This window comes from Aquarana catesbeiana, linkage group LG02, assembly GCF_042186555.1.
Source record: "Aquarana catesbeiana isolate 2022-GZ linkage group LG02, ASM4218655v1, whole genome shotgun sequence".
NCBI lineage: Eukaryota > Metazoa > Chordata > Amphibia > Anura > Ranidae > Aquarana > Aquarana catesbeiana.
In genome coordinates, this window is record NC_133325.1 from 22,691,960 (window position 1) to 22,714,477 (window position 22,518).

At 40.8% G+C, this 22,518-nt stretch overlaps 1 protein-coding gene across 1 annotated transcript in view; it reads left to right on the forward strand.

Moving 5' to 3' along the window:
- Nucleotides 1–914: 914 nt before the first annotated feature.
- The window catches only part of LOC141126440 (vomeronasal type-2 receptor 116-like), a 126,358-nt gene continuing 104,754 nt past the window's right edge, over nucleotides 915–22,518 (forward strand). Inside the window, exons 1-3 of the mRNA XM_073612380.1 lie at nucleotides 915–968; nucleotides 8,075–8,281; nucleotides 12,565–13,344. Coding sequence (XP_073468481.1) covers nucleotides 915–968; nucleotides 8,075–8,281; nucleotides 12,565–13,344 — 1,041 coding nt within the window. The remainder of the gene's footprint in view (nucleotides 969–8,074; nucleotides 8,282–12,564; nucleotides 13,345–22,518) is intronic.

Below are 22,518 nucleotides of genomic sequence, written 5' to 3' on the forward strand. Positions count from 1 at the left end.
TTATGTTGTAATGAAAAGCTTCGGTATTAGGATGAAGTCCAGGAGTAGCTCAGGCTTTACTCACGTTGACATCAGACATTCCTCCAGGGTGGGCTGCTTTGGAAAGGTGGTTAAGAGCTTGTTGTCAAGTAAGGCAAGACATGATGGCAGTAATAGTTAAACTAAGTGATGTAACAGAAACAGAAACATTGTGGGTATACACTCACAGGTAGGTAGGAGCAAGATATCCAAAGATGTCTCAGGCCTCCTGGTGGTCCCTGCAAGGAGTTGCAGGGAGTCCCGAGGCATGCTGATCCAGGTCAGGCTGAGAGGCATGGGCTCCAGGTGAAGAGGGGCCTGATCTCCGGCGTCTTGAGCGGTGTCTCTGCGCTTTGGGTGAGGGGTTATGTGATACCGGTCGCCATGGCTCTGATGGGAAGTGGAAAGCACACCAGTCCGGAAGTTCCGTCAGGGGTATATCAAGTTGTTCACAGAAGGCTGGCAAGTCTTCTGGCGACCTTAGGAGAGCGGTGCGGCCTCTAGCGGTGGCAGAGAGGCAGAATGGGAACTTCCAATGGTACTGTATGTTCCGAGCTCTGAGTTGATCCAGCAAGGGGGCGTAAGGCTCGCCTGTTCTGCAGTGTAGTTGGGGAAAGGTCTTGAAAAAGCTTAATCTCCACGCTCTTATGTTGTATACAACCCCTTTCCCTAGCTTTTCTTAAAATTTCTTCCTTAAGTGGAAAGTTCACTACACAACATATCACATCCCTCGGGGGTTCATTGTCTCGGGGTGGTGGCCTGAGGGCTCAATGCAATCTCTCCATCTCGATAGGAGAATCTGCCGGCCGATCTAGAAGATCATTAAAGATGGTGCATATAACTTGTGGCAGGGAACCAGCTTCTAGCCCTTCGGGTACCCCCCTGACTCGGATGTTATGCCTACGAACCCGATTGTCGAGGTCTTCGACCTGACGATGGAGGTCATACAGGTATGAGAGTTGGGCATCATAGGTGTGTTGGACTTGCCTGATAGCAGCTGTATGGAGCTGCGTGGTTTGCTCCACTTCCGATAAGCGAGCCGCCACCGCCTGAATGTCTGTCTTAAGATCTAAGATTGTAGCTTTCAGGGTGCCGGTAATGTTGTTAGTGATGTCGGAAACAACATGTTGCAGATCCGACAACCTCACCACTGGACTGGAGCGTTGATCCTGAGCATCTCTCCCTCTAGCTGGGAATCTGAGCCGTGGCTTGGAGAGTAGGGCCCTGAGGCCTGGTGGTCGTCGGAACAGAGCGAGCGAAATATCTCTGGGATGTTGCGACTAAGTTGAGATCCCGTCTCCCTCGGTGTCCGGGATGCAGAGGCACTCTTGTTTGACTTTCCCATCATAATAAGGAGCGGTGGTTCCCCATAAAAAGCGAATTACAATCCTCGGCTGGCAGGAGCTCTGTGTTTAAGCGCCCATCCGGGATCCAGCCAAACCACGCCCCCTTAAATGACTTTTTTTCCTTTGAAATGTCATTTTGCTGTCAGACTGTTCTAAACACGGGAAACATGCGCCCCTTTACAGGCATACTATAGACACCCCCAGGTACGAAATTTAAAGGAATATTACACTTTTATTGTTTGAATTTAAGCATTATTAAAATTACTGCTCCGGAAAAAACTGCCGTTTTTAAAACTTTTTTTTTGCATTGATACATGTCTCCTGGGGCAGGACCCAGGTCCCCAAACACTTTTTATGACAATATCATGCATATAAGCCTTTCAAATTAGCACTTTTGATTTCTCCCATAGACTTTTAAAGGGTGTTCTGCGGCTTTCGATTTTGCCGCGAACACCCCAAATTGTCCGTTGTTCGGCGAACTGGCGAACAGCCGATGTTCGAGGCGAACATGCGTTCGACTCAAACCCGAAGTTCATCCCTAGTCCTGACACAATCTTCAGGCCATAGTGTTGGTGTTTGCAGTATTGAAGAGGATTTTCTATACCTCGGACCGGATTTCTAGTGCTTCTCTAATGCATATTCCTGTCAGTGGGACAGGCTGGGCTCCTTAGCCGAGGGAGAGGCAGTTAGTACCTGAATCCACTCTTTTGGCAGCAAAATATCTACCTGGTCTGATGACCCTTACGGTGTGGATGTTTGGCAGTGAGCTCATAGTGCAGGGCAGCTGGAACACTGACATTTAGTCAGGTATTATAATAATAATGATGCCACACTGAGACATGAGCAAGGACATATCTATTCGCTAGGTAGCAGGAAATGGCCCTAGATGCAGGGTTTGGGCATATCCTGTAAATGCCCTGTCTGTAAGCTGCTTGGTCTTTAAACCTATGTTCCTCAACTCTTCTGCCTGCCTCTCACTCCTGGCAACCTTCTCACCTTGCCCACTTCCAAGATGCCTTCCAGGCAATCTTGACCCACTCCAAGATGGCCACCGGGGATGTACTTGTCAAAACCAAAGCTGGCCCCCTTGTGAGCTCTATCCACTTGACTTGTTCACCATAATGTATTATTCCCTTGAATGTAGACATTTAGCTTTCTCTTCCTCAATTGCCACCAGAATTCATACTGGAAGACGCTGCAGCTACAGCACATCCGAGGAACATACTGTAGGCTGCACTGCTGCATGTGGGGATAGTAAGCACATGATTTTTTACCCAAAAGATGCACATTTTATATCTATGCACTGGTCCTGTGGGCAGAAGTAGGTGGAAGTAGGTGGAGCTACTATCACATGTATGCTGCCATGGAGGCACCAGGAAAACTGCAGCATGCTTTTTTTCTATTACAAGGGATGTTTACATTTCTTGTAATAGGAAAAAAGTGACCCAACATTTTTTTTTAAAAAGGACAAAAAACAAAAAACTCAAGCTGGTTTTACGGTTGGGCTCCTCAGGACAGGTGGGACTTCCGGTGATGTCAGAGGGAGAGACAGAGCCTGAAGACACAGAGAAATCAGTGAGAGGGACGGGGAGGTGAAGTGAGAGCTGAAGACAGAGAGAGAGAGAAGGAGGCAGCCCGATACTGAGCAGCAGGCTATGCTCATCTAACATCATTAGCAACACTTGAAAACTTGAAGGCTGCCATTTGGGCATCACAAATTTAGAGTATTCTTGGTGGTCTTTCATCTCTTATTACTGACGTTGATTATGTTCTTTTAGCATCATAAAGGAAAACTATAGTGTCTTTTCAAGTTTGGAATGAAATGAGGAGTGTTGGAATGTTATGAGGGTCGTTGGGTGGTTCTGGAGATCCTCTTACCACCCCCAATACATCGAGGACAGTTGGTGCACCTGATACATTCTGGAGGGCTTATTATATACAGGCTTCTCTTGATCCTCTGTAACAGGGGATCACGGGCTTCTGGTAAGCAGTAACCCCTTACATTCTGGTGGTGGATTTCTGCACTAGTCCTTCATTCAACTATGAAGAACATATTATTTATGGATGGACACTAATCATTGCTTTAGTTCACGGGTGTTATCACTGTGCGGGCCTTTTGGACACCACTTTATCTGGCCCATTCACTCTGTTATTTATAGACATTTTTTACACCTTTAATACATAAACTGTTTAGCTGTTTGGTAATTTATGATTTGTATATTTCTTTTGTTCACTATAGGGTCATACAAATCCAGTTATATGACCTTTTTTTGACATTTAATTGGTGCATGAGAGCACTTTTCACTTTATATATATATTGTATATACATTTTTCATATGTTTAGCGCGATTCTATGTTTTCCAATTTGATTACTGTATTTATGTTGTGCAGGAGAATTGCTGCTTTGTACACAGGGTATTTCACTTAACCATTGGGATTTGGCACATAATTTTTTATAATTTTCTTTTGACCTTAGCGCAGTTTGTTTTTTATTTTTTCGTAACTTTACTGTTGTCTTATTTTTTAATTAAAAAAAGTGTATTTTTTCCAAAAAAGTGCGCTTGAAATGCCCCGTACACACAATAGGATTTTCCGACAACAAATGTTGGATGTGAGCTTGTTGTTGGAAAGTCCGACTGTGTGTATGCTCCGTAGAACAACATTTGTTGTTGGAATTTCCACCAACAAATGTTTGAGAGCAGGTTCTCAAATTTTCTGACAACAAAACTTGTTGTCGGAAATTCAGATCGTGTGTACACAAGTCCGACACACAAAAGTCCACACATGCTCGGAATCAAGCAGAAGGAGCTGCACTGGCTATTGAACTTCATTTTTCTCGGAATCAAGCAGAAGAGCTGCACTGGCTATATTTTTTTCTCGGCTTGTCGTACGTGTTGTACGTCACCGCGTTCTTGACGTTCGGAATTTCCGAAACATTTGTGTGACCGTGTGTATGCAAGGCAAGTTTGAGCCAACATCCTTCGGAAAAAAATCCACGGTTTTGTTGTAGGAAAATCCTATTGTGTGTACAGGGCATTAGACCGCTGCGCAAATACAGTGTATCAGAAAGTATTGCAACAACCGCCATTTTATTCTCTAGGGTGTCTGAAAAAAATATATATAATGTTTGGGGGGTTCTAAGTAATTTTCTAGCAAAAAAAAATATTTTAACTTGTAAAAACGGAGTCCGAAAAATAGGCCCGGTCCTTAAGTGGTTAAATACCTCATGCAGTAATACCACATGGGTAATACCTGGACCACGCCTTTTTTAATGAATGCATTTGTTTATTTATGCATTTCCTTTAGTGAATTGACTTAGCGCTGTTTTATTAGTTATTTACCTCGTGTTTTTGGCTTGTGAGGTATGTATCCCATGAGGTGATAATGAATTGACATTTTCAGCATCTCATGAGATCATTGGAGAAAATGTGTCACCTGATTCAATTATCTCATGGGATATTCTTTAGTGACTTGACCCTATAGTGCTTACAAGAGTTCTTGCTGTTCCAAGTCCTGCTTTTTAACTGCTTCATGTAAGGAGACTTCAGTCAACACTTTTTCAAACTGAAAGGCTTGCAGCTTTTACCCCCCGATCCAGCCATGTACCTTGTGCCCTGGTGGCTATCTGCTCCCTGCAGTTTCTTGCCCCCCGAATGTGCCATGTGCCTTGGTGGCTCTCTGCCCCAGGCAGCTCTCACCTCCTGATCCAGCCACCAGGGTACATCGCTCATGGCTGGATAAGGAGGTGATGTCACCCCCCGATCCGCCCCCAATCCAGCCATGTGCCCTGGTGGCTCTCTGGCTCTTGCAGTTCTCACCCCTGATGTGGCAGGTGCCTTGGTGGTTCTGTGCCCCATGCAGTTCATACCTCCTGATCCAGCCATCAGTGATGTGCCCTGGTGGCTCTCTGCCCCCCACAGCTCTCACCCCAATCTAGCCATGTACTATATACCCTGGAGGCTCTCTGCCTCCACAGCTCCACAGCTCTCACCCCCCCCCCCCGTTCCAGCCATGTGCCCTGATGATTCTCTGCCCCATGCGCTCTCATCTCCCGATCCAGCCATATCAGCCATGTGCTCTAGCGGCTTTCATCTCCTGATCCAGTAATCAGACATGTGCTCCAGTGGCTCTCCACCCCCCTGCACTCTGCATTACCACAGCTATAGAAGTCTTATAACAACTTATAGTTGTGATGATGCACAGTGTGTGTGTGTGTGTGTGTGTGTGGGGTGGCAGAGAGCAGCTTAATTGGGAGTAGTACAGTAAGAGCTCACCCACCAATCCAGCCACATGGTCAGCATTGCCATAAACATCTAAATTACCTCCTTCAGCTCCCACTCTCCGCACTCTTCCCTGCTCCGCCCCCTGACTGTATAGGAGCCAGAACTACAGAGGAACCATGGGGTATTAATGCAAGCTGACAATACTGACTGTCAGTGAGCATTACCCACTTAAGGACCAGCCTCGTTTTGGATTTTAGGTGTTTACATGTTTAAAACAGGTTTTTTTGCTAGGAAATTAATTAGAACCCCCAAACATTATATATGTTTTTTTTTCTAACACCCTAGAGAATAAAAAATGGTGGTCGTTGCAATACTTTTTTTTTCACCATATTTGCGCAGTGGTCTTATAAGCACACTTTTTTTGGAAAAAAATCACTTTTTTGAATAAAAAAATAAGACAACAGTAAAGTTAGCCCAATTTTTTTTATATTGTGAAATATAATATTACGCCAAGTAAATTGATACCCAACATGTCACGCTTCAAAATTGCGCCCGCCTGTGGAATGGCGTCAAACTTTTACCCTCGAAAATCTCCATAGGCGACGTTTAAAAAATTCTACAGATTGCATGTTTTGTATAAAACAAAAACCTGCGCTGGCAACTCACCATAAAAAATAAAAATAAATAAATAATATATATAAAGGAAATATGTATAATTCATGAAATATACAAGTGCATAAATAATATGAACTGTGTAAGATTAGAAGAAGAGCCACTTGAGAGCTATGCGACTCGAAGAAAATTCAATGTCGCTACAATAGTGCAATTAAAAAATGTGACATATAAATTGTTATTCCTGACCACAAACACAGGTGTAAAAATACTAATAAATCATGATAAAGATATAATGTGCACAAAATAGTGTGGACTGTGTAAAATTGGCAGAAGAGCCACTAGGAACTATGCGACTAGAGAACAATTGTATGTCGCTGCACTGGTGCAATTAAAAAAGTGTGACATATAGATTGGCATTCGTGACCACAATTACTAGGAACTATGCGACTAGAGAACAATTGTATGTCGCTACACTGGTGCAATTAAAAAAGTGTGACATATGGATTGACATTCGTGACCACAATTATGGGTATAAAAAACCTCTTATGAGATAGATGCCAAATAATATGTAAAGAAAAAAGAAAACATAAATTTCTATTAACGGAGAGTCCTTTATATCAAGGTGTTTCTTCACAAAAACATTCAACAGACATCAAGCTTTTCCATCCACATACTAGGTCTGGGCATGAAGGTAGGCTAGTGCTGATAGTGGTTATGAAGAGACTTTGGGAACCACAAATCTCACGTTCCACCAAAAAAAGAGGAGAAAGCATATAGTGTAAAACCTATGACACCGTGAGATCACCTGCGCATATAAGCGCTACTCACGGAACCGATGTGCAGAGCAGGCATTCAGATATTCCGTTGGTGTTCGCTGCCGAACGGCGTGCGTTCCACCAACTCCAGGAAGTGATGTCACTGGTTCTCGGATTCACAGGCGTAAGCAGGATGTTGCGTCTACGCGTTTCGCCCCTCCCCCAGGGCGTTATCAAAGACTTAACATCCAGCCCACACTAGGTTTTACTTATACTACGCTCGGTGAGTGACAGCCAATTACGGTCAATGGGTAAGCATTACCCATTCCTTCCTCAAATCATCATATCCTGTTGCAATTGAAAACTTTAATCAGTGGCCAGAGACACAACATCTCCTATCACCACAATAAGAAAATGTGTATACAAGACATCAAATTTAAGCGCTCATTGTTTTAAACCAAAATAAAGTGTATTACAACAGGATGTCTAAACAAATAAAATATTCATATATAATATATACTGAATGTCCTTTTTTTTAAATAATATACTCATTTAAAAAAATATTATTCTTTAATAGAAATAAATATAAATAATTAAAATATGAATAAAAATAGAAAAAATATATAAAAATAAAAAATTAAAAAATTTAATTCCTTGTTGCTTGATGTACCTTGCAACAGAAAAAATTATACATATATATTTATATACATGTATAAGATAAAACCTATTAACATCCAAAAAGAGAATTTAAATATCGATAAACTTTAATCCCTATAGGTTCAACCCTCAAAGATATACAGTACGATTAATTGCAAAAGGAGGGGAAAATAATACAAATTATATATCCTACATATATTGATTATGTCTATCGAAACCATAAGAGTAACTGACTTATGGATTTAACAAAAATTAAAAAAAATTAAAAAAAAAAATTTATTTTTTGATGACAGTAAATGATAACAATAAAAACTCATGGTTAAAAATTTGATTGTTGAAGGTGGAGCTACCAATTGGATAAAAAACAATGCAGGTCAAGCTCAATATTCAGACCCAAGGGATTTAACGTACGTAATCTGTGTATCCACTGGGTTTCATTCTGTGATATATCTTTCCTAAGATTGGAACCTCGCCAGTGTTCCTCAACCCTATCGATCCCACAGAAGGTGAGTACGCTCGGGTCTTTATTGTGGAACAACCTGAAATGGTTGGAAAGGCCATGATACCTATATCCCTTTTTGATCCTATTCACATGTTCTCTGAGCCTTACACCCAGTTGCCTGGTAGTTCTCCCTACGTACTGGAGATTGCAGGGACAAGACAAGAGGTAAGTAACATGTGTAGTGCTACATGTTATGAATTTTTACACATCACACACCTGCCACAGCTGAAAAATCCAACACTATCCAAAAAAGGCACATACCTTTTTTGGAGGGTTGATGACATTATGTGCCAGCTGAAGCCTTAAAGTGGGTGGTTTGGTGTAAATAAATTTAGGCTGTGTTGGCAACAACTTTTTTAGATCATTATCCTGAAGAAGGGGCCAATGCCTCTTGACAATTTTCTCGAAGTCACGATATTGCCTGTTAAATCCAGTCATAAAGGCAGGTCCTTACTTGCTTATCAAGGGCACCCCTAAGATGTTTAAATTCTAGATTGATATCTGATTGTTCATTATTAGATGAAAAGAAATCATCCGCATCTAGACTTCTATCATTAATAAATGTAAACATCTCCATAGAGTCGCAATGGGTGCCAAGTATGCACCTTCAGTGGCTAACCTGTTTATGAGCTTTTGGGAGGATGAAGCTATCTATCAATCCAACACACCGGAGCTCAGGTTATACAAAAGGTACATAGATGATATTCTGATCATTTGGGCAGGATCACCAGACTCCTTCTTGGAATTTCTAGCCAGAATAGGGACCAATCGGTTCGGTATCTCTTTTTCTGAATGTTTCAGTTACCATCAAATCAATTTTCTAGATCTGACATTATTTAAAGAGGGAAATAAATTATTCACTCGTACTTTCTTTAAAGATGTCGATAGAAATGGCTACATCCCCCTGACAAGCTGCCATCATCCTAGATGGCTAGGAGGCATCCCAAAAAGCCAGTTGCTCAGGATTAGAAGGAACTGCAGTAACTACAACGTACAAGCCAACGTTATTTTAAAACGGTTTCAAGAAAAAGGCTATAGTCTGGAAAATTTAGAGAGAATAAAACAAATGGTTGGGGAGATGGATAGGGAGGATCTGTTTAGATCGAGAGAGAAAAAGGAACAAAATTTCAACTTGGCCTTTATGACTGGATTTAACAGGCAATATCGTGACTTTGAGAAAATTGTCAAGAGGCATTGGCCCCTTCTTCAGGATAATGATCTAAAAAAGTTGTTGCCAACACAGCCTAAATTTATTTACACCAAACCACCCACTTTAAGGCTTCAGCTGGCACATAATGTCATCAACCCTCCAAAAAAGGTATGCGCCTTTTTGGATAGTGTTGGATTTTTCAGCTGTGGCAGGTGTGTGATGTGTAAAAATTCATAACATGTAGCACTACACATGTTACTTACCTCTTGTCTTGTCCCTGCAATCTCCAGTACGTAGGGAGAACTACCAGGCAACTGGGTATAAGGCTCAGAGAACATGTGAATAGGATCAAAAAGGGATATAGGTATCATGGCCTTTCCAACCATTTCAGGTTGTTCCACAATAAAGACCCGAGCGTACTCACCTTCTGTGGGATCGATAGGGTTGAGGAACACTGGCGAGGTTCCAATCTTAGGAAAGATATATCACAGAATGAAACCCAGTGGATACACAGATTACGTACGTTAAATCCCTTGGGTCTGAATATTGAGCTTGACCTGCATTGTTTTTTATCCAATTGGTAGCTCCACCTTCAACAATCAAATTTTTAACCATGAGTTTTTATTGCTATTTACTGTCATCAAAAAGTAAAAAATTTTTTTTAATTTTTTTTTATTTTTGTTAAATCCATAAGTCAGTTACACTTATGGTTTCAATAGACATAATCAATATATGTAGGATATATAATTTGTATTATTTTCCCCTCCTTTTGCAATTAATCGTACTGTATATCTTTGAGGGTTGAACTTATAGGGATTAAAGTTTATCGATATTTAAATTCTCTTTTTGGATGTTAATAGGTTTTATCTTATACATGTATATAAATATATATGTATAATTTTTTCTGTTGCAAGGTACATCAAGCAACAAGGAATTAAATTTTTTTATTTTTTATTTTTATATATTTTTTCTATTTTTATTCATATATTTTAATTATTTATATTTATTTCTATTTTTCTATTAAAGAATAATATTTTTTTAAATGAGTATATTATTTAAAAAAAAGGACATTCAGTATATATTATATATGAATATTTTATTTGTTTAGACATCCTGTTGTAATACACTTTATTTTGGTTTAAAACAATGAGCGCTTAAATTTGATGTCTTGTATACACATTTGCTTATTGTGGTGATAGGAGATGTTGTGTCTCTGGCCACTGATTAAAGTTTTCAATTGCAACAGGATATGATGATTTGAGGAAGGAATGGGTAATGCTTACCCATTGACCGTAATTGGCTGTCACTCACCGAGCGTAGTATAAGTAAAACCTAGTGTGGGCTGGATGTTAAGTCTTTGATAACGCCCTGGGGGAGGGGCGAAACACGTAGACGCAACATCCTGCTTACGCCTGTGAATCCGAGAACCAGTGACATCACTTCCTGGAGTTGGTGGAACGCACGCCGTTCGGCAGCGAACACCAACGGAATATCTGAATGCCTGCTCTGCACATCGGTTCCGTGAGTAGCGCTTATATGCGCAGGTGATCTCACGGTGTCATAGGTTTTACACTATATGCTTTCTCCTCTTTTTTTGGTGGAACGTGAGATTTGTGGTTCCCAAAGTCTCTTCATAACCACTATCAGCACTAGCCTACCTTCATGCCCAGACCTAGTATGTGGATGGAAAAGCTTGAAGTCTGTTGAATGTTTTTGTGAAGAAACACCTTGATATAAAGGACTCTCCGTTAATAGAAATTTATGTTTTCTTTTTTCTTTACATATTATTTGGCATCTATCTCATAAGAGGTTTTTTATACCCATAATTGTGGTCACGAATGTCAATCTATATGTCACATTTTTTTAATTGCACCAGTGTAGCGACATACAATTGTTCTCTAGTCGCATAGTTCCTAGTAATTGTGGTCACGAATGCCAATCTATATGTCACACTTTTTTAATTGCACCAGTGCAGCGACATACAATTGTTCTCTAGTCGCATAGTTCCTAGTGGCTCTTCTGCCAATTTTACACAGTCCACACTATTTTGTGCACATTATATCTTTATCATGATTTATTAGTATTTTTACACCTGTGTTTGTGGTCAGGAATAACAATTTATATGTCACATTTTTTAATTGCACTATTGTAGCGACATTGAATTTTCTTCGAGTCGCATAGCTCTCAAGTGGCTCTTCTTCTAATCTTACACAGTTCATATCATTTATGCACTTGTATATTTCATGAATTATACATATTTCCTTTATATATATTATTTATTTATTTTTATTTTTTATGGTGAGTTGCCAGCGCAGGTTTTTGTTTTATACACCACTAAAATCATAGCACTTGTATCTAGCAGCTGCAACACGATAGCAAGAATATAATATTTTTTGCGAGCGCTGTTATTTCATATATTTTTTTAGGTTGCATGTTTTGCGTTACAGAGGAGGTCTAGGGCTAGAATTATTGCTCTCCCTCTACCGGTCGCGGCGATACCTCACATGTTTGGTTTGACCACCGTTTTCATATGCGGGCGCTACTCGCTTCTGCATGCAAGCTCGTCGGGACGGGGGGGGTTTAAATTTTTTTTTTAATTTTTATTATTTATTTTACATTATTTTATTTTTTTTACACTGTTTAAAAAAAAATGTAAACATCCCTTGTAATAGAAAAAAGCATGACAGGACCTCTTAAATATGAGATCTGGGGTAAAAAAGACCTCACATCTCATATTTACACTAAAATGCAATAAAAAAAAGTCATTTAAAAAATGACATTGAAAAAAATATGCCTTTAAGAGGCGTGGATGGAAGTGACGTTTTGACGTCGCTTCCGCCCAGCAGTGTCATGGAGACGACTTGTCTCCAGACACAGGACGGAGACGGACGCGATCACCTCCGCCGCTACCGACGGCTCCGGTAAGCGGCGGAGGGCACCGGATCGCGGCGGGAGGGGGGCCCCTCTCCCACCACTGATAAAAGTGATCTCGTGTCGAATCCGCCGCAGGGACCACTTTTATCAGAAAGCAGGCGGCCGCACGAAAACGAGGATACTGGGGTTATGGCAGCTAGTTGCTGCCATAACAACGGCATCCCCCTTCAAAGTTTGGACGTACATCGCCGTGTAGCGGTCCGGAAGTAGTTAAGAACAGACCTGAGAAAATATTGGGTGGTATACATCCACAATAAAATCGATTTGCGGCGGAAATCCTGAAGGCTTCTTGTGGAACCCCGGATGAGAAACATTGGTCTGTATAATGTCATCCCATTAAAATTGTTCTCAATATCTTATCCAGATCAGTTATCGAGTTTCTGACTCTCGTCTGAGTGATGGGAAATTGTATCCAACTTTATTCCGTATGACCCCAGACGATCGTGTCCATTACACAGCCCTTATAAAACTGTTGCAGCATTTTGGGTGGAACTGGGTTGGAATATTAGCAGCACGGGACGGCAGCGGTGATGAGGAGGCCCAAGAGCTGAGTAAGATGATGAGCCAACACGGGATCTGTACAGAATATATCATTCAAATCCAACAAGTTCCTAAAGATGATATTCAGAGAAGGAGGATTCTTGATAAATACACAGCTAAAGTTGTCATAGTGTGTGGAACTTCCACAATGAACTTTTTTACTCCTTATATATCTTCGATTTTAAATCGGATCACATTGATTTTCCCACCTTCATGGAATAAACTAAATACTGGGAATGACAATAACTCTATAGCAATCAACTGCAGCTTCTTATTTGTTTGGCCACAACAAATGCCCATAAACATCAATTTTTATCGCCATGGTTTCAACGTCTCCGACTGCTTAAATGACCCGATAATGGAAGATCTTTGGATTTATGTTTTTCATTGTCTTTCCCCAAATGAAAAGAAAAATTTTCTTTTTTCTTCAGTGTATTCTTTTTTGCCAGAATTTTGTACCGGTTTAATAAATGTGTCATCCAAATTTACTGATCAAACATCAGTACCTTCCTTTGCATTCATAGCTGTATATGTTCTGGCCAGTGCTCTACACAACATGTACTACACAAAAAATATATCTGAACACAATGGATTCCAGCACAGAGTAAGTTGGATAATAAGTGTTTATATTACTCTGACCCTGTCCTATATTATATAATAATTATCAGAATGATCAGCCATCTCTCTCCTCTCTCACTGTCTGGGCAATCAGGAAAAATACAAATGTGATGGGATATTTTTGGTCTTTTATTCATATTTATTTTTTTTACTAATTGCTTTGTATACACCATTTAGGAGACACATCAAAGAGGAACTGCAGTCTGCTCATATAATTTGTAATAAAAACATCTTTGCCATTCTGAAGCTTCCCTCCAACCACTTTGCATATTATTTTATATATACTCTGATTCTGTACTTGCCAAATATGCTGCAGAAATCTCCCTCCACTGAGTCTGGCTGCATCCATTTTAACTGTGGGCAGCTGAAGCTGCTGCCTGTTCACTTCACTGGATTTACACAGAGGCACACCTCCAGCTCTGCAGCTCTCATTGGACCTCTTATGACTCATCCCCCCTCCCTTCCTGGCAAACTCTCATGAGAGAGAGAGCTGTGCATGATGTCATAAGACTAGGCCAATGACCAGACAAGAAACAGGAAGTGGGCTGTATAAGGGATTTACTATTCAAAGCTAAAACAACAAGGGCAGAAGATTTAAATCAATTGTTTTTTATTCATGTTTTTCACATATAACAGATCAAATAAATAAACAAAATCTGTCGTATAGTGCAAGGTTGTAAAACAACAACATGTAAATAAATGAGTATGAGGAAACAGAATGATATCAAAGTAGGATATGAAAATGTGAAGCCCTCGCGCTACTATGATAAATTACTAATGATAAAGAATGAATAATGTACTGGTGAAAAATTCAAACTGTGCCTAATTAACATAAAGTGTTAACATATATATGTCTGCCTGCAGCAGAACCTAAAGTGTATCACAATCCACTCACAGTGATGATAAAAAAGTGATTCCGCGCTACAGTGAAAAATATGATAAAATAAAAAAGGTCACAAAGTGCATAAGATAATATTGCGTTGAAACCTCACTTGAGGAATAGATAATGTAAATAGTGAAATATTTAAACCATATAAGGAAATATTTAAACCATATACAGACAACTGGGCAAAGATTAAGAATAAATAAGTCTCTAAAATAACTTCAAAAGGTTAGGAAAAGAACTCGAGTTGTGTCCTAAAAATATTAAAAGTCTTTTAAAAGTGGTAGACACAGAGCTCTCGCCTTCATAAATTGTCCAGAGGCTAAAATGAATAAAAAATCCGTAATGTAAAGTAATTTCAGCTTTCACCACTAGGGGGTCCTCTGTGTCGACATAAATGTCATAAAACCACTCGAAATGTCAGCATATAACCATAAGTGCATAAAATGTCATTTCTTATATTAGATTACACCACTAGGGGGTCCTCTCCTTCGTCCACACAGTCTCCCAATTGGTGCTGCACTTCCAAGCCTCTTCATATACCTCGTACCTCCGTACAAACAGGGGGAGGGGGGCACAGCAACGAACAAAGGTGGGAGAGAGAGAGACAAAAAGATCCGAATAGTGTAGTAGATTAAAGTAACATAAGCTTTAATGCGAAGGTTAAAAATGGACTCTTACAATATGAATAAAGTAATAAGGCAAAAAACGGTTGCTAAGGCGTCTGAACGCCGCTCTCACTCTGACTTCCTGGTATCGCTCAGTCTCTCCGGAGGACCCCCTAGTGGTGGAATCTAATATAAGAAATGACATTTTATGCACTTATGGTTATATGCTGACATTTCGAGTGGTTTTATGACATTTATGTCGACACAGAGGACCCCCTAGTGGTGAAAGCTGAAATTACTTTACATTACGGATTTTTTATTCATTTTAGCCTCTGGACAATTTATGAAGGCGAGAGCTCTGTGTCTACCACTTTTAAAAGACTTTTAATATTTTTAGGACACAACTCGAGTTCTTTTCCTAACCTTTTGAAGTTATTTTAGAGACTTATTTATTCTTAATCTTTGCCCAGTTGTCTGTATATGGTTTAAATATTTCCTTATATGGTTTAAATATTTCACTATTTACATTATCTACTCCTCAAGTGAGGTTTCAACGCAATATTATCTTATGCACTTTGTGACCTTTTTTATTTTATCATATTTTTCACTGTAGCGCGGAATCACTTTTTTATCATCAAAGTAGGATAATGTTATCATTATATACAGCGCCTCGCAAAAGTATTCAACCCCCTTGTTTTTTACCTATTTTGTTACATTACAGCCTTTAGCTCAATGTTTTTTAATCTGAATTATATGTGATGGATCAGAACACAATAATCTAAGTTGGTGAAGTAAAATTAGAAAAATATATACATAAAACTGATAATTGTCATGTGCGTATGTATTCACCCCCTTTGTTATGAAGCCCTTAAAAAGCTCTGGTGCAACCAATTACCTTCAGAAGTCACATAATTAGTGAAATGATGTCCACCTGTGTGCAATCTAAGTGTCACATGATCTGTCATTACATAGACACACCTTTGTGAAAGGCCCCAGAGGCTGCAACACCTAAGCAAGAGGCACCACTAACCAAACACCGCCATGAAGACCAAGGAACTCTCCAGACAAGTAAGGGACAATGTTGTTGAGAAGTACAAGTCAGGGTTAGGTTATAAAAAAATAGCCAAATCTTTGATGATCCCTAGGAGCCCCATCAAATCTATCTTAACCAAATGGAAAGAACATGGCACAACAGCAAACCTGCCAAGAGACGGCCGCACACCAAAACTCACAGACCGGGCAAGGAGGGCATTAAAGCAAAAAATGGGGGGTAAAAGGTCCTTGAATCCACACTCACCAAAGTTGCAAACAGCAAATAGAGTACCAGCCGATTCGTCAATATGTGACGGGATACCTGCCCTAAAAGCAATGGCACTATATCAACAACAGGAAGAGGAGACAAGGGAGTCCCCAGAAAGCAAAAAAGGGGAATGGTCAACTACGGCTTATGGTACAAAAATGCAAAAAGGCTTTATTAAGGGTGGGGGGGTGGGAGTATTTACATATACAAAAAATTCCAAATATATGTAAGATAAACAATGTATTTAAATAACACAGTCCGTCTCACTACACTAAACCAAAATTAAAAACCATGCTGCAACATTGATGAATAAAACTGCAGAGCGTGCCTGCAGGCCACAAACGCATGCAGTGTCCATTTGAATCCAAAGAAAAAAGTATAGCACCAAACATTACTTGGAGTAAGCTACTGATGGGATATCAAGTCTTATGTGGTCTAGTATTAACTGTGCATCAGATTGAGCAGTACTGAAAAGAAACTACATATATCCACATAGACAAGACCTTACATAGCTGAATTAAGTGGGTTTTTTTAACCCTCTGTTAGAAGGAAATCCTCCACAAGCAGCTTCCAACCTCAGTGCACTATATGTGTGTATACACCAGTTGTTTTGGAAATAGAAGACCAGCGTTCCTGTTACTAGGTATGTCCAGTGCACAAACACTATTTCCTCAATGCAGTATATAAGGAGCAAAGGACAGACCACTCCAAAGAAAGGGCTTAGTCTCTTTTCCAATCTAGACCAGAATGGTATTTTCACAGTTCATCAGTTTCAAGTGTGTCAATCCATGCAGGAGGGTGAATGGCAAACAGATGCAAAGACTATTGATAAACAGATAAGGAGGGAAAGAGAAACTGCCCTTTTGGGCTCTCACCTCTTTCAATTACTGGGGATGTCCTCAGACTCTGCTGTCTTGCTGTTTGGCATGGAGCGGCTCACAGTCAGTTCAGAGCAACATTCAGTGTGTAGTCACAGCACACCATTCTCCTCAATAGTAGACACTGCAGACTGTGTGATCACATGACCGGTCACATGGTTAGGAAAAGACCAGGAACTTTGCATTCAATTGCTGATGCGGAAATAGCTTGTGAAGTATGGTGCTAAATGCAAATCACAGGGAAACCCTTTTACATTGCCTGAAAAGGAAGCATGTTGAAGGCCTGCTGACAAGCCCTGCAGGGGCTGCGTTAACGTTTCGTACGCCTCCGCGTACTTCTTCAGAACAATTTGGCATTGAATTAAGGTTGATTTAAATAGGGAACACTGTCCAATCAGATCAAACCATGCCAAATAGCTATTTACTGCCATCTTGTGGTCACATCAGGTAATGCAGTCAAAAAGAAAAAAAAAAAAGGAAAAAAGGTGCCAATCAGTTGCTCAAACGAAAAAGTACTTATATGTAAGGGGGGAGAAAGAAATACAATCTCACATATCACCAGGCATCAAGTAAAGAGCGCAATAGACATTGTAATAAATTTCCTCATAAAGTGGAATGGTCCTCATGGTCAGAATTAAATTATATCAAAAACAACCAAAACAGATACAAGAAAACCTTGCAAATAAGTACTTTTTCGTTTGAGCAACTGATTGGCACCTTTTTTCCTTTTTTTTTTTTAATTCTTTTTGACTGCATTACGTGATGTGACCACAAGATGGCAGTAAATAGCTATTTGGCATGGTTTGATCTGATTGGACAGTGTTCCCTATTTAAATCAACCTTAATTCAATGCCAAATTGTTCTGAAGAAGTACGCGGAGGCGTACGAAACGTTAACGCAGCCCCTGCAGGGCTTGTCAGCAGACCTTCAACATGCTTCCTTTTCCAGCAATGTAAAAGGGTTTCCCTGTGATTTGCATTTAGCACCATACTTCACAAGCTATTTCCGCATCAGCAATTGAATGCAAAGTTCCTGGTTCCTGGTCTTTTCCTAACCATGTGACCGGTCATGTGATCACACAGTCTGCAGTGTCTACTATTGAGGAGAATGGTGTGCTGTGACTACACACTGAATGTTGCTCTGAACTGACTGCGAGCCGCTCCATGCCAAACAGCAAGACAGCAGAGTCTGAGGACATCCCCAGTAATTGAAAGAGGTGAGAGCCCAAAAGGGCAGTTTCTCTTTCCCTCCTTATCTGTTTATCAATAGTCTTTGCATCTGTTTGCCATTCACCCTCCTGCATGGATTGACACACTTGAAACTGATGAACTGTGAAAATACCATTCTGGTCTAGATTGGAAAAGAGACTAAGCCCTTTCTTTGGAGTGGTCTGTCCTTTGCTCCTTATATGCTGCATTGAGGAAATAGTGTTTGTGCACTGGACATACCTAGTAACAGGAACGCTGGTCTTTCCATTTCCAAAACAACTGGTGTATACACACATTTAGTGCACTGAGGTTGGAAGCTGCTTGTGGAGGATTTCCTTCTAACAGAGTTTTTTAAAAAAACCCACCTAATTCAGCTATGTAAGGTCTTGTCTATGTGGATATATGTAGTTTCTTTTCAGTACTGCTCAATCTGATGCACAGTTAATACTAGACCACATAAGACTTGATATCCCATCAGTAGCTTACTCCAAGTAATGTTTGGTGCTATACTTTTTTCTTTGGATTCAAATGGACACTGCATGCGTTTTTGGCCTGCAGGCACGCTCTGCAGTTTTATTCATCAATGTTGCAGCATGGTTTTTAATTTTGGTTTAGTGTAGTGAGACGGACTGTGTTATTTAGATACATTGTTTATCTTACATATATTTGGAATTTTTTGTATATGTAAATACTCCCACCCCCCCACCTTTAATAAAGCCTTTTTGCATTTTTGTACCATAAGCCGTAGTTGACCATTCCCCTTTTTTGCTTTCTGGGGACTCCCTTGTCTCCTCTTCCTGTTGTTGAAGGAGGGCATTAATCAGAAAGGTAGCACAGAGACCTAAGGTAACCCTGGAGGAGCTGCAGAGTTCCACAGCAGAGACTGGAGTATCTGTACATAGGATGACAATAAGCCATACGCTCCATAGAGTTGGGATTTATGGCAGAGTGGCCAGAAGAAAGCCATCACTTTCAGCAAAAAACAAAATGGCACGTTTTGAGTTTGGGAAAAGGCATGTGGGAGACTCCCAAAATGTATGGAGGAAGGTGCTCTGGTCTGATGAGACTAAAATTGAACTTTTTGGCCATCAAAGAAAACGCTATGTCTGGCGCATACCCAACACACCACATCAACCAAAGAACACCATCCCCACCGTGAAACATGGTGGTGGCAGCATCGAGCTGTGGGGATGTTTTTCAGCAGTCGGGACTGGGAAACTAGTCAGAGTTGAGGGAAAAATGGATGGTACTAAATACAGGGATATTCTGGAGCAAAACCTGTAGCACTCTGTGTGTGATTTGATGCTAGGACGGAGGTTCACCATCCAGCAGGACAATGACCCCAAACACACTGCTAAAGCAACACTTGAGTGGTTTAAGAGGAAACATGTAAATGTGTTGGGATGGCCTAGTCAAAGCCCAGACCTCAATCCAATAGAAAACCTGTGGTCAGACTTAAAGATTGCTGTTCACAAGCGCAAACCATCCAACTTGAAGGAGCTGGAGCAGTTTTGCAAGGAGGAATGGGCAAAAATCCCAGTGGTAAGATGTGGCAAGCTCATAGAGACTTATCAAAAGTGACTTGGAGCTGTGATAGCCGCAAAAGGTGGCTCTACAAAGTATTGACTTTAGGGAGGTGAATAGTTATGCACATTGACTTTTTCTGTTATTTTGTCCTATTTGTTGTTTGCTTCACAATAAAAATAAAAATCTTCAAAGTTGTGGGCGTGTTCTGTAAATTAAATGATGCAAATCCTCAAACAATTCATGTTAATTCCAGGTTGTGAGGCAACAAAACACAAAAAAATGCCAAGGGGGTGTATACTTTTACAAGGCACTGTAGGCTTCCTGGAATTCGATCTATGGTGAATGTAAAGGATTTATCGAACGTCCCAGACACCCCCTCGTGAGCTAAACTGTCTGGGCTGGCGACAACCCTATCCTCTTTAACTACTTCAGCCCTGGAAGAATTTGCCCCCTTAATGACCAGGCCATTTTTTGCGATATAGCACTGCGTCATTTTAACTGACAATTGCGCGGCCGTGCAACGCTGTACCCAAACAAAATTGATCGCTTTTTTTTCCCCACAAATAGAGCTTTCTTTTGGTGGTATTTGATCACCTCTGCAGTTTATATTTTTTGTGCTATAAACAAAAAAAGAGCAACAATTTTGAAAAAAAAGCAATATTTTTTACTTTTTGCTATAAAAAATATCCCCCCCCCCAAAAAAAAATTGTCTTCCTCAGTTTAGGCCGATATGAATTCTTCTACATGTAGCACTTACCCCCTAAGGGGCTACTGGTAATTGATCGAGCCTGCACTCTGCTCTTCCACCCCCAATGAATTGGCTCTTCCCACTTGACACAGCTGTGTAATGCCCCGTACACACGGTCGGATTTTCCGATGGAAAATGTGCGATCGGAGCGTGTTGTCGGACATTCCAACCGTGCGTGTGTGGGCTCCATTGGACTTTTTCTCTTCTTCTTTATAATGTGAGAAGAATGAAGTAGTTTTGCTGCTCATATTCACACAGACTTCTCACAAACTTCTTTCTTTATTATTTAGCAGGATTCCTTCAATATATTTGATTTGGCACATCTGACCAAATTTCTTTTTTGTTGTTTTATTTTTGTTTTGTATTTTTTTCAAGGCTGTTTTTATTTTTTTTGGGTTTGCATTTTTTCAAGGCTGTTTTTATTTTGTTTTTTTGGGGGTTTTACTCCAGAATATTTTTGTGTGTGTTTTGTGTGTCAAGTTACCACAACACCATTGATATCTTGTATTATTAAATCTCAAGGAGATTGTTTGGTGTTGGTATCCCTTGTTAATTTCACATTGTATAATCAAAATGTACCTGCCTCCTCACCAACAAACTGTCCTTTTTGAAGGAAAACACACATAGGCGAGTATAATTGAAACAAAAAATTCCTTTATTAAGGGCTCACAACCAAACAAAGAGGGAGGCAACGCTGGAGAAACAGCAGAAATTGGCGAAGCCTTTGACCCCCAGGGCAGACATCAATTATTTAACATCAAAATTGGTGGCCTGAGGAGTCCATATCTAAGGGAGTGCAGTCTGGTCCAGAAGTCCCAGAGATCCTGAAAGCAGCAGATGACATCTATGTCCCCAGGCTGTGGTCATGCAAGAGCCTGCATCTTTGGCCAGACCAGACTGAACCCAGGGCCATCACTCTCTGGTCTTCCTTCCATGCTTCCTTCCACGCTGTGGCTGTGGTGGTGGAGTTGTGGCAGCAGGAGGAGGAGGAGGAGGGGGATGGGCCAACTAACTCAGGTGGCTATTGGGTGAGATTTCACCACTCACCCCCTTACTTAGGACTTTATACAGAAGGTCCTCACACAGCTTGCGTTGACCCTCCTGCATGCCCTGCAGTTTGGTGGCAGCCATGCAGGCAAAGGCCTCTTCAGGAGTGCGGGTGGCTCTGAGGGATGCAGAAGCCTCCTGAATGAGCTTGAGTGCTGAATCCTGCACGTGACTCCCCTTCCTGGGTCTTTTGTATGGAAGGCGGAGGGGAGAAACCTGCGATTCGGTCAGGCTCCTACTGGTCCCAGGCTTCTCCTGGCTGCCATTTAGCCCTGCCTCCTCCTGGCTGCCACTAACCCCCGCCTCCTCCTGGCTGCCACTAAACCCCGCCTCCTCCTGGCTGCCACTAACCCCCGCCTCCTCCTGGCTACCACATTCCACAGCCTCCTCCTGGCTGAGGTCTTCCTGTGTATGAAAAAGGGACATAGATTTATTTTTTTATTCATCAATCACACACAATTTTTACCTCATGACTGTTGCAAATTGAATGTTAACAAATATAACAGACTATCCTTCTGACCCCAGCATTTTTCATTCTTGTCCCAATTATTTTTGAAAACTACTGTCTATTGATATGTAAAACACTTTATTAAATCAGCAATTAGTGATCAATAATAACATCTAGTAAACATCATTTATTATTGACCAGAAATATGTAGAAGAATGCTATACCTGACTCCATCTGGGCTCCTCCACTTCTTCCTGGCTGGAAGTCCCAGGTTGGACATTGGAAGCCTCAGCTGGGGTGGAAGGAAGAGTGGAAGGAAGAGTGGAGAGGGATTCCCTGACTCCAGTCTGGTCTGACAGAAATCACAGTCTCTCATAGTACCACAGCCTGGGGACATAAATGTCATCTACTGCAGCTCCGGATCTCTGGGAATCCATGACCTTCTTGCGCTCCCTAAGATAAGTGCTCCTCAGGCCACCAATTTTGGCTTTTAAATAGGGGATGTTTGCTGTG